A 16,108-nucleotide genomic window follows, 5' to 3' on the forward strand; every position below is an offset into this window, starting at 1 on the left:
CTGAGGCACAGAGAAGTTAAGTGACTTGCCCACACTCACACAGCTGACAAGTGGCAGAGCAGTGATTCGAACCCATGACTGTCTCCCAAGCCCGTGCTCTTTCCACTGAGCCACGCTGCTTCTCGCAGCATGTACCAAGGGCCTCAAAGCATTGCCAGGGAGACTGGAGCCATATGCCAAAACAAACTAACAATGTATTTCTCATTTCCAGAAGGAAAAATTGGAGTGTGAAAAGTGTGACGAGACCTGCATAGAGTGCAAGGGTCCTGGACCTCAAAACTGCACCGTGTGTCCTGCTAACATGATGCTCCTTGGAGATGAGGGCCGCTGCCTGCCCTGCTGTAATAGTTCCAGCCCCGTGAATGCCCTGGAGTGCTGCGACTGCTTGGAATTCCTGGGTAAGACTGGGGGCAACCGCAGGATTGACAGGGATCACAGAGGTCATGCATCATCAAAAGATCTGTCTGAGAGCCAAGTAGATCAAAGACCTCTCTCAGATCAATTTCTTTTGTTCCCTTGTGGGCACTTGCTTATTTTCCCCCTGGAAGGAGGGGACCTGGCTTACCCACAGGGGATGATGAAGGTCAAATGGATTTTTCCTTTCTGACAGGTAAACTGGGTATCAATTGTTTAACTACTTCCTGGTGCTTTGAAGGCACATTACAGAATGTCTTGCCACAGGGTGAAATTTACTGAGTAAAAATGACACTCTGTTCTTTAAACCTGGGTCCATTCATTCATTCATTCAATTCAGTCATTTATTTAGCTCTTACTGTGTGCAGAGCACTGTACTAAGTGCTTGGGAAAGTAAAACACAGCAATAAAGAGAGACAGTCTCTGCCCAAAAGGAACTCACAGTCTAGAAGCGGGGAGATAGACATCAATACATCAGTGTGGGCTGGGAGTGGGGGGAAGAGCAAAGGGAGCAAGTCAGGGAGACATAGAAGGGAGTGGGAGATTAGGAAAAGTGGGGCTTAGTCTGGGAAGGCCTCTTGGAGGAGATGTGCCTTCAGTAAGGCTTTGAAGTCAGGGGAGAGTAATTGTCTGGCGGATTTGAGGAGTGAGGGAGTTTCAGGCCAGCGGTAGGACGTGGGCCAGTGGTGGGTGGCAAGACAGGCTAAATTGAGGCACAGTGAGAAGATTATTCATTCATTCAATAGTATTTATTGAGCACTTACTATGTGCAGAGCCCTTGTACTAAGCGCTTGAAATGTACAAATCGGTAACAGATAGAGACAGTCCCTGCCCTTTGACGGGCTTACAGTCTAATCGGGGGAGACGGACAGACAAGAGCAAACGCAATAAATAGAATCAAGGGGATGAACATCTCATTAAAACAATAGCAAATAATTAGAATCAAGGTGAGGTACATCTCATTAACAAAATAAATAGGGTAATGAAAATATATGCAGTTGAGCGGACGAGTACAGTGCTGAGGGGATGGGAAGGGAGAGGGGGAGGAGCAGAGGGAAAAGGGGGGAAAGAGGGTTTAGCTGCGAAGAGGTGACGGGGGCGGTAGAGGGAGCAGAGGGAAAAGGGGAGCTCAGTCTGGGAAGGCCTCCTGGAGGAGGTGAGCTTTATGTAGGGTATTGAAGAGGGGTATTGAAGATTAGCACTAGAGAAGCAAAGTGTGTGGGCTGGGTTGTAGAAGGAGAGAAATGAGGTGAGGTAGGGGGCGAGGTGATGGAGTGCTTTAAAGCCAGTGGTGAGGAGTTTTTGTTTGATATGGAGGTGGATAAACAACCAATGGAGATTTTTGAGGAGTGGGGGTAGACATGTCCTGAACGTTTCTGTAGAGAGATAATAATAATGTTGGTATTTATTGAGCGCTTACTACATGCAGAGCACTGTTCTAAGCGCTGGGATATACAGGGTAATCAGGTTGTCCCACATGAGGCTCCTCACCTCCGCCAAACTGATTCTCTTTCCCTCTTCAAAACCCGACTTAAAACTCACCTCCTCCAAGAGGCGTTCCCAGACTGAGCTCCTCTTCTCCCTCTACTCCCTCTGCCATCCCCCCTTTACCTCTCTGCAGCTTAACCCTCTTTTTCCCCTTTTCCCTCTGCTCCTCCACCTCTCCCTTCCCATCCCCACAGCACTGTACTCGTCCGCTCAACTGTATATATTTTCGTTACCCTATTTATTTTGTTAATGAATTGTACATCGCCTTGATTCTATTTAGTTGCCATTGTTTTTCGAGATGTTCTTCCCCTTGACTCTGTTTATTGCCATTGTTCTCGTCTGTCCGTCTCCCCCGATTAGACTGTAAGCCCGTCAAACGGCAGGGACTGTCTCTATCTGTTGCCGACTTGTTCATCCCAAGCACTTAGTACAGTGCTCTGCACATAGTAAGCGCTCAATAAATACTATTGAATGAATGAATGAATAATCCCCATTTTACAGATGAGGTAACTGAGGCACAGAGAAGTGAAGTGACTTGCCCACAGTCAGACAGCTGACAAGTGGCAGAGCCAGGATTCGAACTCATGACCTCTGACTCCCAAGCCCGTGCTCTTTCCACTGAGCCACGCTGAGATAATCTGGGAAGCAGAGTGAAATAAGGACTAGAGTGGGGAGAGGCAGAAGGTTGGGAGGTCAGAAAGGAGACTGGTGCAGTAATCTACACGGGTTAGGATGAGTGATTGTATTAATGTGGTAGCGGTTTGGATGGAGAGGAAAGGGTGGATTTTAGCGATGTTGTGATGGTGAAATGGACAGGATTTGGAAACAGATTGGATATGTGGGTTGAATGAGAGAGCGGAGTCAACCTTGCCATTATCCAGGCTTGTGAGATGGGAAGGATGGTGGTGCCGTCTTCTAAAGTGACTAGAAAGTCCGGGAGAGGACAGGGTTTGGGTGAGCAGATAAGGAGCTCTGTTTTGGACAATTAAAAATGGGAAGCCATCCAACCTGCTATTATGCTGATCCAAACACTTATCATATGCCACCTTGACTATTGCATCAGCCTCCTCCCTGACCACCCTGCCTCCTGTCTCTCCCCTCTCTGGTCCTAACTTCACATGGCTGCCTGGATCATTTTTCTAAAAAATTGTCCATTTTCACATCTCCCTACTCCTCAGAAACCTCCAACGATTGTCCATTCATATCTTACCTCCCTGATTTTCCACTATAACCCTAATCATTTGATCGTATTTATTAAGCGATTACTGTCTGCAGAGCAGTGTACTAAGTGCTTGGGAAAGTACGATAAAACAATAAACAGTGTCAGTCCCTGCCCACAGTGAACTCACAGTCCTAGAGGATCTTCATCAGTGGTATTTACTGAGTGCTTCCAGTGTGCAGAGCACTGATCTGAGCACTTGGCAGAGTACAATATATCAGAGTTGGTAGACATCTTCCCTACCCACAACAAACTCACAATCTAGAGGGGGAGCCAGGCATTAATATAAATAATTTATAATATTCAATTTATAGATATGTGCATAAGTGCTCTGAGGGTGAGGCATATATCAAATATATCATTTATAAAATGCCCAAAGGTCACAGATCAAAGCGCATAGATGATGCAGAAGGGAAAGGGAGCCAGGGAAAACCCTTTGCTAACCCTTTGCCCACTTTCTCCCTCTGGCCTGGAACTCCCTCCCCATCCCCATCTGCCAAACCAACACTCTCCCCACCTTCGAAGCCTTATTAAGGTCACATCTCCCCCAAGAGGCCTTCCCCGATTAAGCTTCCTTTCACCAACTCCCTCTCCCTTCTGTGTCACCAGTGCACTTGGAGGTGTATCCCTTCAAGCATTTGATAGCCACCCCACCCTCAGCCCCACAGCACTTATGTCTATAGCTGTAATTTATTCTAGTGTCTGTCTCCCCCTCTAGACTGTAAGCTCCTGTTGGGCAGGGAACGTGTCTACTATGTCATCCTGCACTCTCCCAAGCAGTAGGGGCAGTGCTCTGCACACAGTAAGGGCCGAATAAATACCATCAAGTGCATAATTAGAAACAGCTTGGCCTCTTAGAAGCAGCTTGACCTAGTGGCAAGAGCTTGGGCCTGAGAGTCAGAGGACCTGGGTTCTAACACCAGCTCTGCCAGTTGCTTACTCTTTTCCCATCCCCCATATATGCAGCCATCTCTAGGCCTAGCTATTTTTATGTTAACTGGGTGCAATCCAAGAATAAAAATCAATCATTGGTATTTATTGAGCACTTACTCTCTGCCGTACGGTATTAAGTGCTTGACAGAGATTGTAGGTATGCTCCCTGCCCACAATGTCCTCACTGTGCCACTCCTTCTAAATAATAATAATGGTACTTGTTAAGTGCTTAGTATGTACCAAGCACTGTTCTAAGCGCTGGGGTAGATACAAGTTAGTCAATCAGGTTGAACACAGTCCCTGACCCACATAGGGCTCACGTTCTGAATCCCCATTTTACAGATGAGGTAACCAAGGCCCAGAGAAGTGAAGTGACTTGTCCAAGGTCACACAGCAGACATGTGGCAGAGCCAGAATTAGAACCCATGACTTTCTGACTCCCAGGCTCGTGCTCTATCCACTAAGCCACGCTGTCCACTAAGCCACGCTGCTTCACATGACACTAAACTGCTTCTAAAGAAACTAAGAAGACAAGGTCTCTAGAAAGGAATGAAAATGAGTGTGTTCCAACTAAGAACTAGTCAGACTGTTAGCCTCCTGGACATTCTCCTGGGACTACTCATCGAGAGTCCATAATTCATTATGACTGACTACTTGTTCTTTATTAAGATGCAATGTGGTTTGGCAGAGAACAAAAGCCTGGCAGCTACATGTGATTCTACGAAGATAGAACTAGTCCTAACTAGCAGACCAGATGCCAGTAAGGTTCAGTAGACTAGAATCCCACCACTGGAAGATTCCTCAAAGATCTTCTCAACCATCCTTCTGCTCAATTCAAGGCTGCCTTTAAATCCTACCACCTAGCTGGTAGTCTTTCCTGTTTTTAAATATCTCCAGAGAAGGCTATGCTATTTGATGATGATGATGCTTCAATCATTACAGTTATAGAATGGAAGGCTATTTTGTAATAATGATAATTATGGCATTTGTTAAGCGCTTACTATGTGCCAAGGGCTGTTCTAAGCCCTGGAATAGATACAAGATAATCAGGTTGTCCCACGTGGGGCTCCCAGTCTTAATCCCCATTTTACAGATGAGGTAACTGAGACACAGAGAAGTGAAGTGGTTTGCCTCTGATTCCAAGCCCATGCTCTTTCCACTAAGCCAAGTCTCTCAGTAAAAGGTAAAGTGATTTATCCTACAGGATATAGACTGTGTCACTAGAGGACAGGGCTAATTTGGGGGAAGGAATTATCCTGTAATTCTATTTCAAGAGTCCAAATCTGCATGAAGCAAACTTGGAGAAAGAAAGAGCTATGTCCTTTATATTCAAAGATGCCTTTTACAAAGACAAGTAGGTGTGACATTACCACTTCCCACACACAAAGACCTCACCTTATTGTACTTACATGTTAGCTGCTTGAAATGCCGGTTTGTCCCTCACTAATGTAGGTGGCAAGTTCTGCTTGGAAATCAAATTAATGCTTTGAAGTTCAATAATCCTAGTCCTACCTCCCACTCTGTACTGGAACAATGTCTTTCTTATTGACTGCATTTCAACCTTCCCTACTCATCTCTCACTCTTCCCCTTCTCCAGTCATTTTTGTCCCCACCTTCCCTCAGGGAAATTTCCTAGGGACCAGTCAGATTGGAACAGGGGAGTGCAGCACAGAGTTCTCAATCAGATAAATTGTAGGTCAATCAGGAGACACTCATGAGGATGCATTTTCTAAATCTTTTTTTTTTTTATGGTATTTGTTAAGTGCTTACTATGTGCCAGGCACTGTTCTAAGCACTGGAGGAGATGCAAGGTAATCGCATGGGGCTCACAGTCTTAATTCCCATTTTATAGATGAGGTGACTGAGGCACAGAGCAGACAAGTGGCGGAGCCAGGATTAGAACCCAGGTCCTCCTTACTCCCAGGCCCGTTTCTAGGATCGCCTTCTAGATATTTTTAGGGCTGTAAGATACCCCTGCTTGTTCTTTGACATTTTATAACCTAAGGTTACATTTTCCCCATGCAGATAATCAATCACTCAATAGTATTTATTGAACACTTACTGTGTACAGATCACTGTACTGAGCACTTGGGAAAGTACAATACCCACAGAGTTGGTAGATACATTCCCTGCCCACAAGGAGTTTACAGTCTAGAGGGAGAGATGGACGTTAGAATAAATTACAGTTAGGGGAAATGGGAGAGTATAAAGGTGTGGACATACGTGCTGTGGGGATGGGAGTGGGGTGAATATTCATTCATTCATTCAATAGTATTTATTGAGCGCTTACTATGTGCAGAGCACTGTACTAAGCGCTTGGGATGAACAAGTCGGCAACAGATAGAGACAGTCCCTGCCGTTTGACGGGCTTACAGTCTAATCGGGGGAGACGGACAGACAAGAACAATGGCACTAAACAGCGTCAAGGGGAAGAACATCTCGTAAAAACAATGGCAACTAAATAGAATCAAGGCGATGTACAATTCATTAACAAAATAAATAGGGTAACGAAAATATATAGAGTTGAGCGGACGGGTACAGTGCTGTGGGGATGGGAAGGGAGAGGTGGAGGAGCAGAGGGAAAAGGGGAAAATGAGGCTTTAGCTGCGGAGAGGTAAAGGGGGGATGGCAGAGGGAGTAGAGGGGGAAGAGGAGCTCAGTCTGGGAAGGCCTCTTGGAGGAGGTGATTTTTAAGTAAGGTTTTGAAGAGGGAAAGAGAATCAGTTTGGCGGAGGTGAGGAGGGAGGGCGTTCCAGGACCGCGGGAGGACGTGACCCAGGGGTCGACGGCGGGATAGGCGAGACCGAGGGACGGCGAGGAGGTGGGTGGCAGAGGAGCGGAGCGTGCGGGGTGGGCGGTAGAAAGAGAGAAGGGAGGAGAGGTAGGAAGGGGCAAGGTGATGGAGAGCCTTGAAGCCTAGAGTGAGGAGTTTTTGTTTGGAGCGGAGGTCGATAGGCAACCACTGGAGTTGTTTAAGAAGGGGAGTGACATGCCCAGATCGTTTCTGCAGGAAGATGAGCCGGGCAGCGGAGTGAAGAATAGACCGGAGCGGGGCGAGAGAGGAGGAAGGGAGGTCAGAGAGAAGGCTGACACAGTAGTCTAGCCGGGATATAACGAGAGCCCGTAATAGTAAGGTAGCCGTTTGGGTGGAGAGGAAAGGGCGGATCTTGGCGATATTGTAGAGGTGAAACCGGCAGGTCTTGGTAACGGATAGGATGTGTGGGGTGAACGAGAGGGACGAGTCAAGGATGACACCGAGATTGCGGGCCTGCGGGACGGGAAGGATGGTCGTGCCATCCACGGTGATGGAGAAGTCTGGGAGCGGACCGGGCTTGGGAGGGAAGATGAGGAGCTCAGTCTTGCTCATGTTGAGTTTTAGGTGGCGGGCCGACATCCAGGTGGAGACGTCCCGGAGGCAGGAGGAGATGCGAGCCTGAAGGGAGGGGGAGAGGACAGGGGCGGAGATGTAGATCTGCGTGTCATCTGCGTAGAGATGGTAGTCAAAGCCGTGAGAGCGGATGAGTTCACCGAGGGAGTGAGTGTAAATGGAGAACAGAAGAGGGCCAAGAACTGACCCTTGAGGAACTCCAACAGTTAAAGGATGGGAGGGGGAGGAGGCTCCAGCGTAGGAGACCGAGAATGATCGGCCAGAGAGGTAAGAGGAGAACCAGGAGAGGACAGAGTCCGTGAAGCCAAGGTGAGATAAGGTATGGAGGAGGAGGGGATGGTCGACAGTTAAATAGCACCAGGAATTGTGGAGCTCTTTGGGGATACCAGAATATCCTTTGTCCTGGCAATTCTGTCATCAATGACAATTCTGTCATTGTATCTGGGATTTCACAAGAGGGTGCACAGTATGTGAGGCTCAGGAGAGAGATGTGATAACCCTACGATTGAAAATCAACTTGGTTGGGGGAAGGGTCCCCAGTCACTCCATCGCCTCATCTCTGAAATATATCTCTCTTTCCTTGGGGTTTGTCTTCCTGCAGATGAATGTTTACTCAGAACAAGCCCCACTGTGCCCAAATCAGAGAGTTCCAAGAAGACGACTCTGTTCGTCATTTCTTCCATCATGCTGGTCCTCCTCCTAGGAGCAATGGGATATGTATGGAGGAGGTCACGAGCCAAAGCTCAGTCAGGTAACAAGACCAGGTATGAGAAACTGCCAGACCACAACAAGACCTACTCCTCCTCCTCCTCCTCCTCCAAGAACAACCTACACGAGAGCACCAGCTTCCAGGAGGATCAGGTGATAGAGTATAGAGACCCAGACTATCTAGACGAGGAGGAGGAGGATGACATCGTCTACATGGGCCAGGATGGCACGCTGTACCGCAAATTCAAGTATGGACTGCTAGGTGATGATGACGAAGATGAGTTGGAATACGATGATGAGAGCTACTCCTTCAAATGAACTGGGGCAGAGGAATATATTTTTCCCCTGTGGGTTTTTTCTTTTTTGTCTTTTTGACATTGAATGCAGTCCAGCACTTGTAGGTATCTGCCTAGGATCACTCAGCTTAGATACAGATCAACATTCATTCACCTCCAACAGGAGGAGAGAGATTGAGTGGTGTATTCTCCAGGGCAGGAAGCCCTAGAGGGAAAACCGATAAGTTGTCTCCGAGCTATTGCATGTGATAAAACAGCCTCTTGTGCACCATTTCCACACTGTATATATGACTTGTGGGTGGTTTCTGGGACCTGCTTCAGGGCCAACTTTTGAATCAATTTTTCTTTTAAGCGTCTCTTTGCTTTTAACTCCCTTTGGTCCCATCTTTAAATTGACAGGATCGGGAAAGAAGCCCCCTCCCCCGCCTTCCCTCCACATATCATGACCACTTCCACCAGGGCTGGATTAATGCTGTTGCAGAGGAGCAACTGGCCCAGGCCCCATATTTACAGGGGTTTCTAAGACTGGGCCAGACTAGAAAATCCTGGCGGGCCAGTGTGAACTCACAGAAGCTCCTTTATTTCAACTATACCATTCTGTCTTGAAGCCAGCTGGGAGAACAACACAGAGGAAATTTTAAAAAAAGGCTCCTCAGACCTCTCCTCTTTCCCTTCCCTTGCCCCTCTCTCAGGTCTGGCCCTGAGTGTTCACAGTCCTGCCCAGCTCTGAGCTACCAGCACCCTTAATCCAGATGCTGCTGCCCAGTTGACTATAGATATATTGTAGTGGGCAGAGAACATCTGTTTCTGCCTGAACATCAACCTGTGATAACTGATGGGATGTGTGTAGCACTAGAAACTTTTGGCTCTAACAACAACAATCACTATTTATTTAATGCTTATGCAGGGTCAAGGAAACTAATAATAATAATAATGTTGGTATTTGTTAAGCGCTTACTATGTGCCGAGCACTGTTCTAAGCACTGGGGTAGACACAGGGGAATCAGGATGTCCCACGTGGGGCTCACAGTCTTAATCCCCATTTTACAGATGAGGTAATTGAGGCACAGAGAAGTTAAGTGACTTGCCCACACTCACACAGCTGACAAGTGGCAGAGCTGGGATTCGAACCCATGACCTCTGCCTCCAAAGCCCGTGCTCTTTCCACTGAGCCACGCTGCTTCTCTGACTAGCAGAATGTTCTCTAGAACATGAATTTTAGTACAGGTTAACATCAGGGAGTTTAGATCTACAGCCTCTTCTCCCCACCCAAATGAAATAGTTCTTCCTTCATCTTTTGTCTTTTCTTCCTTACCCTTTTTCGTGTTTTCTATAATAATAATAATGGGTATTTATTAAGCGCTTACCATGTGCCAAGCACTGTACTAAGCGCTAGGGTAGATACAAGGCAATCATATCAAACACAGTCTCTGTCCCATATGGATCTCACAGTACAAGGGGGGAGAGATCCATGCTACCCTTCTGTTTGCACTCTCCACTCTTGCTTTGAATCATCATCATCATCATCATCAAAGATGTGGTGGTTGTTAAGTGCTTACTATGTGCACTCTAGTAAGCCCTGGGGTAGATACAATACAATCAAAATCAGATACAATCCCTAACCCACAGGGGGCTCACAGTTTAAAGGGGAGGGGGAAGAGTTATTGAATCCCCATGTTACAGATGAGGAAACTGAGGCACAGAGAAGCTAAATGACTTGTCCAAAGTGATACAGCAGGGAAGTGGCAGTCAGGATTAGAACTCAGGTCTGCTGACTCATGGGTGTGTGGTCTTTCCACTAGACCACACTGCTTCCCTTTTACAACATATTCTTGTCACTCTTCCACTACTGTACTCCTTTTTCCTATGAATTCCCATGGACCAGGTGATTCACATTCTCATAATGATGAAACTTCTACTTCTGAGGGGCAAAAAATGGACTTTATTCCTTAGCCAAGGAATAAATAAGCTTTCACTTAAAGCTTATTAATTGTCCCCTCTTTTCTCCAATCTTTCTGCCCATAATGAAACTTTCACATCTGAGAGAAAGAAAATCAATCAATTAATAATATTTATTGAGCACTTACAGTGTGCAGAGCATTGTTACTGAGCACTTGGAAGAGTTCAATATAATAGAGTTGGTGGACACATTCCCTTCCCCAAAGAGAATGGAGTTTATTTATCTAATCATATTTGAGTGCTTACTATGTGCAGAGCATTGTACTAAGCGCTTGGGAAAGTACAGTACAGCAATAAAGAGAGATGATCACTGCCCACAACAAGCTGTAGCCATGGGCTACTATAGGCATAAGATTCAATCCTGGTGGCTTCCATATGTCTGTCAGTGTCTGTACTCCATTAAGAGGGTCTCTGTTCCAAGGATCCCCCAGTTCTAGATTAGTGACTATGTCTACAGATGGAATTGAAACTGTCAAAACCCCACTTTACCAACATAAAGGAATGCAGCAGCTTCAGGACTATTGATTGGGATTCAAAGCAAGTTAATTTTGTGGTCAATTTGCCATAAAGGGAGTCCAAAAGACCCCAGAAGAGAGATTTGGAACAATCAGAAGAAATAGAAACAATACAAAAAAACCCAAAAACCCCATCATAGAGTCATTAATTTAGATCAGCTCTGTGAGTGGAACCTTTTGTTTCTTCCAAGTATTTTCCATAATCTTTAGTAAAGAAATTCAGTTTGTACAATGAGGTCATCTCAAAGAATTCCCTTCTCAGCATGTTTGTTTTATCTTATACTGTCGAGTTATCTCGGACCCATAGCGACTTAATGGACTCATCTCTCCCAAAAAGCCTCACCTCCATCTGCAATTGTTTTGGTAGTGTACCCCTAGAGATTTCTTGGTAAAAATATGGAACTCGTTTACCATTGCCTTCTTCCATGCAGTAAACTTGAGTCTCCACCCTCGATTCTCTCCCGTGCCGCTGCTGCCCAGCAAAGGTGAGTTTTGACTTGTAGCAGAGTGCCTTCCACTCTCTAGCCACTGCCCAAGCTAGGAATGAAATGGATATGCCTCTGCTTGACTCTCCCTCCCATAGTCGAGACTGGTAGAGTACTGGAAACTCTCCAGGTGTGAACCTGAGAGGGGAAGGATGTTTGTGGGACTTGGGAAAACAGGTAATCAAGCAAGATGTGTATATTTGATTGATCACCTTGTATATCACATTATATAGACTCTCATGGTAAAATTAAAGCACCAAGGCCAGTTGGTGGCCAACTGTCCTGAAGGGGGAATGATGACAGAAAACAAAGGTGGGATTCACATATGCTCCTTCAGAGGACATTGTTCTGACTTAATAATTGTGGTATTTGTTAAGCACTTACTATGTGCCATACACTATACTGATCTCTAATACAAAACAATTAGGTCCCATAAGGGCCTCACTGTCTAAGTAGGAAAGAGAACAGGTATTGCATCCCATTTTGCAGATGAGGGAACTGAGCCACAGAGAAGTGACGTCCCCAAGGTCACACAACAGGCATGTCGCAGAGCAGGGATTAGAACCCAGGTCCTCTGACTCCCAGGCCTGTCCTCTTTCCACTAGACCACACTGCTTCTCAGACTTACCAGATAAATGTAGAAATTGTTTTCCAAAACTCCTCAATGATAATAATAGCAATAATAATAATGGTATTTGTTAAGTGCTTACTATGTGCCAAGCACTGTTCTAAACGCTGGAGTAGGTACAGGGTAATCGGGTTGTCCCACGTGGGGCTCCCAGTCATAATCCCCATTTTACAGATGAGGTAACTGAGGCACAGAGAAGTTGTCACTTGCCCAAAGTCACATACCGATAAGTGGTGGAGCTGGGATTAGAACCCATTAGAATAATAATATTGGTGTTTGTTAAGTGCTTACTATGTGCCGAGCACTGTTCTAAACTCTGGGGTAGATACAAAGTCATCAAGTTGTCCCAAGTGAGGACATGCTCCTTCCACTGCCACTTCCCCCCACCAGTTTAAAGCCTACTATCAGCTTCAACACAGCACATTCAATATTACTTTTGGTAAATCTAGTTCACCTAATAGTCCTCCTTATGTCCCATGGCAAAGGCAGGATTAGCATTTTCTAGTGGCCAACTCTCCCACTATATGGCTATTTAATTAGAGGTTCTTTATGTTATGTTATAAAATTAAGGTGCATAGTCTTTCCTCTAAAACATCTCAGGAAAAGGGAATATCCACCAGTACAATGGACTGTCACAAGTTTCAGGTGATAAACTCTATGGTTAATTGGTATCTACCCCAGCACCTAGAACAGGCATAGTATGTGCTTAACAAATACCGTAAAAAACAAAGCAAAACAAAAACAACTCGGTGTCTATTGGCCCCAATCATTGCATTTCAGAAACTTTTAAAAACGTTTGTTGAAGCTGGGTGATGTTCTGCTTAAAGTAGGGGTTTACTAGAGACAGGGAATGGTAGAAGAAAATCCAGTTTAACACCCCTCCCCCCCTCCGCAGTAGAATAAGTAAAAGAAAATCCAGTTTTCCAGTTTAACACCGACACACCCATCCCCGCCCCCCCGCTTCCCACCCACCACGTTCTCAAATATACCAGGCCTGTCTCTTCTGGAACACGAGCTACAAACATCAAATGATAGAAGATAAATGGCAAAGTTGACCCAAGAACATAAGTGATAAAAAGCAAATATGTTCTCTGTTCACAAACAGCCCATTACTAAATCAGGAAGCTTTCTGAAACAATTTCTTTAAGGTCTGCCTACTCCCTGTAGAAAACTTTGAAGTAGTCTTTTAAAAATTTTACTTAAAGGTTATAAATTGTCCCCTCCTTTTTCTCCAGTTTTTATTACTATGATCTTTGTTTCCAATCTTTTGTTTCTGTAGCTTCTCTGCTGCAATGATTTCTCTTCCACCCTCCTGTCAAGTGGAATTTTATGTTTAGTGTCTAAAGAGGGGTTCTCTAGAGCAGACTGTGCAGTTAGAAATAATCTTAGAAAGATAAATAGTGCAAACATATCCTTTTGGGTTGGAAGGGTTCCCCTGCTATATTGACAAGCCTAGTACCACCATCACATAATGCTAGGACAGAAACACCAGAAACTGAAATGTTTCTCATTAATTTCCAAATGCTGTGAAGAGCCAAAAGTAGCATATGAAGCTACTTTAAGTGTATGTCCTGATCTTTTTAAATCTAGCATATTTTATATTGTGTGTGTCTCATGACTTCTTTAATTCAAAAGAAGTGTCTATAAGACAAAAACACCTCCCTTAGACGTGTAGACATGACTAAGAAAAACATTTCTTCTTCTGAATCACTGGGTCACATGAAATATGGGGAGTTAGATTCTCAAGATCTTGAGAAATTGGTATCTCACTTCCTTGTCTTCCCAGTCTTGGCCTCCTGCTCCTGTTTTCTCATCAATCAGTGGTATTTATTGACAATTTACTGTGTGCAGAGTACTGTACCAAGTGCTTGGGAGAGTGCAATATAACAGAGTGGGTAGATAGGTTCCCTGCCCACAAGGAGTTTACAGTCTACAGGGAGGAGAAAAGACAGTAAAGCTAGAGCACTTGACTTCAAGGACAGTAGTCAGCTGGGGTCCAGGAGAAGTATTAGCTACTCTTAAATGTAATTATTCTTCCCCTACTTTCTTTGTCAGGTTTCACTATTTGCTTATCTTTTGAAGTTTTATGATCAGAACCAGATTGATGATTACAGTGGCCATCTCACGGTTAGAGTGCTTGTTAAGAAGGTGGTTGGTTCCTTGTTCCTTATTTTCTGAATTCTGTGTCCTTCACCCAGGATTAACCTCTCGCTGAGTTAAATGTAAATTGTGTTTGTCAAACCCAACCGGTGTCCCTGAGGGTTTTGGCAAATATATGTCCTTGATCCAGGTCACTTCTAAAGCCTAATCTCTCATTCCTTCACTCTCCCAGCAACTCCTGGAGACCCTGACTCTTTCTTCCCTTAAACATCCACACACATGACCCTGTGCACAAACGAATTTAAATAAGGTTCTGGGAGCACACGCACATTTCTCTCTCCCTGCATGAAGACAGAGAAAAGGGAACAAGCAGGTCAGGAATCAGGACTGGGATAGGGCAACCATGGGGTGAGGGTTTGAACCTTCCTGCCCCACCCTGCCTCCCCACCTGGTTAAGTAGAATTCAGTCAGGTTCCGGAGGGTTTTGACCACTAGTATCTCTTGGTAAATTTGTGTCCTCAAAATTTGGGAAGTTTTGCACTATATTTTCCTAGGCATCATATAATACACCAGAAAGTGAGAATTATTTCCAAGAAGAATGCGTTTCAAAGCTTTCTTTGCCTCTCCAGTGGCTCATTTTGCATTCAAAATTACGCATCTTCTGGAATCATATTTTCAACTAGTAAAATAAATTTCCTGTATCACAAATCCTTTTTTAAAGACCAAAAATAATACCTGTAGAATAAATCCCCCTGAGATGGATTATTACATTATTGTTTACTGCTGTGTGATTATGGTTTGTTACAAGTTATTGTGCTTACATTGCATTTTCCCTTTTCTTGGTATCATCAAATCACTGGTAGTTCCACACTGAGACTTGACTTGCTTTCCCACAATTTGGAAACCATTTCCCAGGAATTTCTGTTCCCCCTATGCTATTTGAGATTAAATGGGGTCACTTCGAAAAATAATGTGTTGCTCCCATGATTTGCAATGAAACAAATCTCATATTTGTAGTTATCATTTGAGTAATTGTTCTTACAAATGCAATTCCAAGTCATTTTATGTGCAAACTTATCTTGAACAAGGTGCAAAGTGATAATGAGGTATTTGGAGGGGAAAAAGTGATTATTTTCCATTTTGTATTTTCAAATACCTCAGAAAATTACTGAGAACCAACTTATGCTGTATATAATTCTGATCATCCATCTTAACTAGTTTTGGCTGTTCAAATTAAAAGAAAGTAAATGAGAAGCCAGACTGAAATGTAAAGTATAACTCAGACAATGCCATGGGGTTTTCTTCATCATTAGTGAAGTTTATGCTGACTTGGCCTATTTTGTTGTGGCTAGAATAAACAGTCTTTGTACATAAAAGGCCTGGGATGGTTTCTGTGACCTGCCCTCTTCATCTTTTCTCCCTTTAGAAATACTGGGTGATGGGATTTGGTAGAAAGAAATAAATTATTCAGTAAGTGGAGTCATTTAGCATTTGTTCATAGCCCCCAGTGGAATCATACAGAATGTGTCCAGAGAGCACAACAAACACTGGAGCAGTGAATAACGATATCTAACCTAATAGTTTAATATTCTTTGTTTCCCAAACTTAAGTTCCTCCGAGATTTTCAGACCAACAAATTCTGACTGGAGGGCCATGAGTCATTGGGGATCAGATAACAGATTGGCTGTCAGTGAAGCCTACTGTTCAGGTCCCAGACAAAAACTCATGATTGGCTAAGTCAGTTCTCCACCTGGCTAAACTTCAATGCCTTTACTAAATCCTGGGGAACAACAACTTTGAATGGGTGGGGTCTTAATGTAAATGAACACACTGTGGTTTTAACACCTGCAAATGATTAGAGATCCACAAGCCCATGAGTTAAAATAACTTGGGCAGATTTAAGAAATTTGAGGTTGTGCACAAAATCATTTCAATAAAAACTGGAAATATAAAGATGTTTGGAGCAGGTACACTT

The 16,108-nt window shown here is 44.5% G+C and overlaps 1 protein-coding gene and 1 non-coding gene across 2 annotated transcripts in view; one reads left to right on the forward strand and one right to left on the reverse strand.

Moving 5' to 3' along the window:
* The window catches only part of PCSK5 (proprotein convertase subtilisin/kexin type 5), a 409,642-nt gene extending 400,309 nt beyond the window's left edge, over nucleotides 1-9,333 (forward strand). The window contains 2 exon segments of the mRNA XM_039910756.1: nucleotides 212-398; nucleotides 8,044-9,333. Of these exon segments, the coding sequence (XP_039766690.1) occupies nucleotides 212-398; nucleotides 8,044-8,468 (612 nt within the window). The 3' untranslated portion in view covers nucleotides 8,469-9,333.
* A 2,082-nt stretch (nucleotides 9,334-11,415) lies between these two features.
* LOC114808563 lies at nucleotides 11,416-11,553 on the reverse strand. Its single transcript, XR_003756410.1, has one exon. It is a non-coding gene; the product is annotated as a small nucleolar RNA SNORA7 (small nucleolar RNA).
* Nucleotides 11,554-16,108: the final 4,555 nt, after the last annotated feature.

Source organism: Ornithorhynchus anatinus, chromosome X5 (assembly GCF_004115215.2).
Source record: "Ornithorhynchus anatinus isolate Pmale09 chromosome X5, mOrnAna1.pri.v4, whole genome shotgun sequence".
Classification (NCBI taxonomy): Eukaryota; Metazoa; Chordata; class Mammalia; order Monotremata; family Ornithorhynchidae; genus Ornithorhynchus; species Ornithorhynchus anatinus.